This window comes from Pelophylax lessonae, assembly GCF_965119305.1.
Source record: "Pelophylax lessonae genome assembly, chromosome: 4".
Taxonomy (NCBI): Eukaryota; Metazoa; Chordata; class Amphibia; order Anura; family Ranidae; genus Pelophylax; species Pelophylax lessonae.
Genome location: NC_138771.1, coordinates 498,481,727 through 498,487,726, shown reverse-complemented (window position 1 = coordinate 498,487,726; position 6,000 = coordinate 498,481,727). Strand labels below are relative to the sequence as shown.

Sequence of the window (6,000 nt, the reverse complement as noted above, 5' to 3'; positions counted from 1 at the left end):
CGTGGGGGGCGGGGATTTGTTAGTAGGTGTGGCTAGGTTTGAAGAAGAATTCCAGTAATCGGGGAGGCGGGGATTGAAGTTGGTGGGTTGGATTGGACTTTATGGATGTATAGAGACACGCGGAGGAGGCAGGGTTTGCAGCTTTAGAAAGGGGCGGGGTGTTGGGCCAAATCGGCTCGGTAGTGTTATGCCCAAAACGGAGGGGGTGGGTAAATACATTTAGTGGGCGCTGTTGGGTATAGGAGTCTTGTGACAGGCGATAGGGGCGGGGTCAGTCAAAGTAGGCGCGGTTATACTGTCAGAAGCAAAGGGGCGGGTATATCAACTTTGTGGGCGCGGCCCGGTCTGCAAAAGCTCCTATCGCAGATTTGAGAAGAGGGGATTGGGTTTTAGTGGGCTGGACTAGCTCGGGAGGAGAACAACGATAGGCGAATAAGGTTGTTGGTGGGCGTGTCTCGGCGCGCGCAGTGTGTGTCAGAGCCCCGTCGCGCGCTATGCGCGCCATTCTCCCAGTGAGGAGAGTGAGGGTGCGCGCCGATTCCTGTCAGGAGAAGAAGCCGCCGCTACCACCGGGTCTCATGTTCCGCTCCCAGCATGGCCAGTGAGCTCCAGCCGTGGGAGCCGACTGACAGCCCGCTGCCCGCCCAGGGTCCCGACCCCCGCTGAGAGAACTCTCTTCCTTCTTCACGGATACAATGTCCCTCGCCCCGCCACGGCCTTCTAATGGCTCGAGCTCAGACAGCTCCCTGGCTCCTAGGGAGGAGGCCCAGAGCCGGCCTGACGAGTTCCGGCGCCGCCGCCACACCATGGATAAGGACAAGGCCGAGCACCGCTTCTTTCGCCGCAGCGTCATCTGTGACTCCAACGCCACCGCTCTGGAACTTCCTTCCTCCAACCAGCACTGCATCGCCGGCTCCCCGCCCGACTCCGGCCCGGCCTCCCCTCCCACCGCGCCCCAAGAGGAGGAGAGCCCCGAGCCCGCCGCTTCGGTTCCAATCATTCAGGTCCCCCGGCCACCCGTGCCAGAGGAGAGACCCTTGGACGACAACGAGGAGCTGGAGACTAAGGCGGTGGGCTTCTCCCCGGACGGCCGCTTCCTCAAGTTTGATATCGAGATTGGTCGGGGGTCCTTCAAGACTGTCTATAAGGGGCTGGACACGGAGACCACCGTGGAAGTGGCCTGGTGTGAGCTGCAGGTGAGGAGGGGTGATGGGAGCTGCCACACGTGGGGGGAGACAACAGTGACGTGTATTGTGTGCGCCATCATTCCATGGCAGAGGGGTCAGAGGTCACAGGAGGGTAAAGAGGACTGACAAGTGATAACATGGGAAGTGACGGAGGACTGACTGGTGACAATATGGGAGGTGAAGGATGACAGGAGGGTATAGAGGACTGACTGGTGACAACATGGGAGGTGAAAGATGACAGGAGGGTATGGAGACCTGACTGGTGACAACATGGGAGGTGAAGGATGACAGGAGGGTATGGAGACCTGACTGGTGACAACATGGGAGGTGAAGGATGACAGGAGGGTATGGAGACCTGACTGGTGACAACATGGGAGGTGAAGGATGACAGGAGGGTATGGAGGACTGACTGGTGACAACATGGGAGGTGAAGGATCACAGGAGGGTATGGAGACCTGACTGGTGACAACATGGGAGGTGAAAGATGACAGGAGGGTATGGAGACCTGACTGGTGACAACATGGGAGGTGAAGGATGACAGGAGGGTATGGAGGCCTGACTGGTGACAACATGGGAGGTGAAAGATGACAGGAGGGTATGGAGACCTGACTGGTGACAACATGGGAGGTGAAGGATGACAGGAGGGTATGGAGACCTGACTGGTGACAACATGGGAGGTGAAGGATGACAGGAGGGTATGGAGACCTGACTGGTGACAACATGGGGGGTGAAGGATGACAGGAGGGTGTGGAGGACTGACTGGTGATAACATGGGAGGTGAAGGATGACAGGAGGGTATGGAGACCTGACTGGTGACAACGTGGGAGGTGAAAGATGACAGGAGGGTATGGAGACCTGACTGGTGACAACGTGGGAGGTGAAAGATGACAGGAGGGTATGGAGACCTGACTGGTGACAACATGGGAGGTGAAAGATGACAGGAGGGTATGGAGACCTGACTGGTGACAACATGGGAGGTGAAAGATGACAGGATGGTATGGAGACCTGACTGGTGACAACATGGGAGGTGAAAGATGACAGGAGGGTATGGAGACCTGACTGGTGACAACATGGGAGGTGAAGGATGACAGGAGGGTATGGAGACCTGACTGGTGACAACATGGGGGGTGAAGGATGACAGGAGGGTGTGGAGGACTGACTGGTGACAACATGGGAGGTGAAGGATGACAGGAGGATGTGGAGACCTGACTGGTGACAACATGGGGGGTGAAGGATGACAGGAGGGTATAGAGGACTGACTGGTGATAACATGGGAGGTGAAGGATGACAGGAGGGTATGGAGGACTGACTGGTGACAACATGGGAGGTGAAGGATGACAGGAGGGTATGGAGACCTGACTGGTGACAACATGGGGGGTGAAGGATGACAGGAGGGTGTGGAGGACTGACTGGTGATAACATGGGAGGTGAAGGATGACAGGAGGGTATGGAGACCTGACTGGTGACACCATGGGAGGTGAAGGATGACAGGAGGGTATGGAGGCCTGACTGGTGACACCATGGGAGGTGAAGGATGACAGGAGGGTATGGAGGCCTGACTGGTGACAACATGGGAGGTGAAGGATGACAGGAGGGTATGGAGGCCTGACTGGTGACAACATGGGAGGTGAAGGATGACAGGAGGGTATGGAGGCCTGACTGGTGACAACATGGGAGGTGAAGGATGACAGGAGGGTATGGAGGACTGACTGGTGACAACATGGGAAGGTGAAGGATGATAGGAGGGTATGGTGGCCATACTGCTGACAGCATGGGGAGGTGGAGGGTATGGAAGCCCGACGTGAAGGATGACAAGAGGGTATGGGGGCCTGACTGGTAACATGGGGGGTGAAGGATGATAGGAGGGTATGAAGGCCAGACTAGTGACAACATGGGGAGGTGAGGGTAACAGGAGGATTTGGAGTCCGGACTGGTGAAGGATGACGGGGGGGGGGGGTATGGAGTCCTGACCGGTGACAACATGGAGGGTGAAGGATTGCAGGAGATTATATTGAGGTAAGGGGTAAGACAGTAGTGAGGTGTGTAATATTAAAATGCTTGTTGGGTGATAGCAGTGGATGTTGTACAAAGAAGCTTGAGGGATGACAGCAGTGGGGGCCTGTGGCTTCCTAAGGCAAGAAGAATGATGGTTTTCTGGTGTAGGGGGATATTTACAGTGTTATGAGCAATGACAGGAGTGGTGTCAGTAGTATCTAGAGGTCTATGGTTCTGTGTTGAATAGAGAGGTGAAACCAGTAACATCTGTAGTGTAGAGGCCTGAGGTTTGACAATAGTGTAAGTCTGTAGTGTAGAGGCCTGAGGTTTGACAATAGTGTAAGTCTGTAGTGTAGAGGCCTGAGAGTTGACAGCAGTGGAGGTCTGTAATGTTGAGACCTATGAGTCGACCCCAGTGTAGGTCTGTGGCGCAGAGGCCTGGGAGTGGGCCGCAGTGTAGGTCTATTGCGTGTAGAGGCCTGATTAAAAAGGTGAACTTTGTCTCCAACATGAGTGTGTGGTCTGTGGCCTGTTGACAATTACAGGGGCTAGGTCTGCAGTTGGTTTGATTTGTCATGTAGAGCTGTGGGTTATTATGGAGTTTGGGTTGTGTCCATAGTGTGATCATTGTAGGCAGTATCAAATGTGCAGACTGTTGATAAAGTACGGATGTGAGTAATTCCTAATGAGTAGTCCCATGAGAGAAGTGATAATTGTGCAAGCAATCAGTGACAGTGATGTGGTAATGTGGACATGAAAAGTAGGGGCAATCTAATGTAGATTGAAGCAGGGTCTGTGACACAAGCAAGGAGAGGAGTGGAACCTTGCGTGTGCATGCAAGGTGTGATACAGTCAATGTGGGAATGGGGTTAGGATGCACTGTAAAGTGAGTAGTCATGTTCTGTGTCTGCAGAGAACCTCTACAGAAATACCGTGGTGGGGAAATTCTTTCAAAACTAGAGCATACAGAATCTGAAGCAGCTGTGCATGACAAGCAGTCAGCTTCTATCTTCATCTTGTTCAGTTGAGCTTTGAAGATCAAAGCTAGAAGCTGGTTGTGTAAAGGAAATTTGTACATCCTGTATATTATTGTATTTTGTATGGGATGTGGAGTTGCCATGCACAGCTGAAGATTCTGTTTGTTCCAGTTTTGAGAAATTCCTCTGTGTGTGGGATGTTTTGTGTAGAGTAGGTTGGGGCAGTTTTTGCTCAAGACTGGTTTGTAGTATGTCATGTGGGTAGTTACAGGTTTGGAAACTCATCCCTGTGCATAAATTGTGTACAACAGTTCTAGTTGTATTGGTGTTGTATGCTCCCTGAAATATGCTGATTGTTGCACTTATTACACATTTGGAAAAAAAACACCCTTTTGAACTCTAATGCTCTGGAGTGGTGCTTTGTTTTTTAGATTTAAATATTTTATCTCCATGGTGATAGTGGTTTGTCAAAACTTTGTACTCTTTTGGGTTCAGCCAGTTGTTTGTCTGTCCCCTTGGGTTTCTTCTACCTGTAATATCTTGTCTTTTATGCACATTCACAGGCTGCCCCTAATTTCATAGCGCTTAGTGCAGGCACTATTTTTAAAATTGTGTTGCACCAAACCGCGTGGTATTCTGGTATCATGCGTCTTGCCTGTCAGGAAAATGTAGCGCCTTTTTTTGTTTAGGGAAATTTGCAATTTTTTTGCACACGTTCCCGCACTGCAGTTGATGTGAACTAGCCCTAGCCCTATAATACATAATTTGCTTTTGTCTCGGCTCTGCTAGTCAGGATGTTCACTTTTATGTTTCTTGGTTGCTACTCAGGTCAGTTCATGCTCCCTGGACAGAGGAGAGGATGTGGATTCACTGTGCACTGAGAAGTTTGCAGCAGAAGGCTAGCTAAATAGTTATACCATTTTCCTTTTAGATTTACCAAAATTAAGTAATATGAGCTCAATTTAAACACTTTTCAATTTGTATCCAGTCAGGCAGTGCCTTGCACTACATAGTTGAATGTAAATCTAAAGGAAATTGGAACAAGAAAATTGTATAATGTATCCAGCGTAAACTAAATTGTTGAACCTGGAGTAGAAGAATCTTAAATTACTGCATGGTTTTCTCGTGTAGTTGGTAAAACATATTTAGTTTCTAAAGCCTAACTTGGGGGGGAAAAGAATCAAATTTTTGCCAGTTTCTGCCTCTAACCTTAAAGCGGAGTTCCACCCATTTTAAATAGGTTGGAATACATAGCTGTATGTAATCCCCTTTAAAACGGCTTTTACCAATGGAAACTTTTTTTTTTTTTTTTTGCTAGTAAGTACCTTAATTTCGGCATTATTGCTCCTCTCCTCACTTCCTGGTCCGATCGGCGATGACGTCATTCGGCGATCCGCAGTGTCTGCTGGGATGTATTCAATTCCAGAAATCTCGGAGTAGCTGTATCTGTACTGAGCCGTGCCTTCCCCGCCTCCGCCCCGCCTCCTCTCATTGAGTTGCATTGTATGAATGTATTAAGGCCGTTCTCTGCCCCGCCTCCGCCCCGCCTCCTCTTACAAATCAATGAGGAGGCGGGGCAGAGAACAGCCTTAATACATTCATACAATGCAATTCAATGAGGAGGCGGGGCAGAGAACAGCCTTAATACATTCATACAATGAAACTCAATTAGAGGAGGCGGGGCGGAGGCGGGGCGGAGGCGGGGCAGGCACGGCTCAGTACAGATACAGCTACTGCGAGATTTCTGGAATAGAATACATCCCAGCAGACACTGCGGATCGCCGAATGACGTCATCGCCGATCGCACCAGGAAGTGAGGAGAGGAGGAATAAAGCCGAAAT

The 6,000-nt window shown here is 50.7% G+C and overlaps 1 protein-coding gene across 1 annotated transcript in view; it reads left to right on the top strand.

Moving 5' to 3' along the window:
• The first annotated feature begins 227 nt into the window (after nt 1-227).
• The window catches only part of WNK1 (WNK lysine deficient protein kinase 1), a 340,445-nt gene continuing 334,672 nt past the window's right edge, over nt 228-6,000 (top strand). The window contains exon 1 of the mRNA XM_082253649.1: nt 228-1,196. Within this exon, the coding sequence (XP_082109775.1) occupies nt 696-1,196 (501 nt within the window). The 5' untranslated portion in view covers nt 228-695. The remainder of the gene's footprint in view (nt 1,197-6,000) is intronic.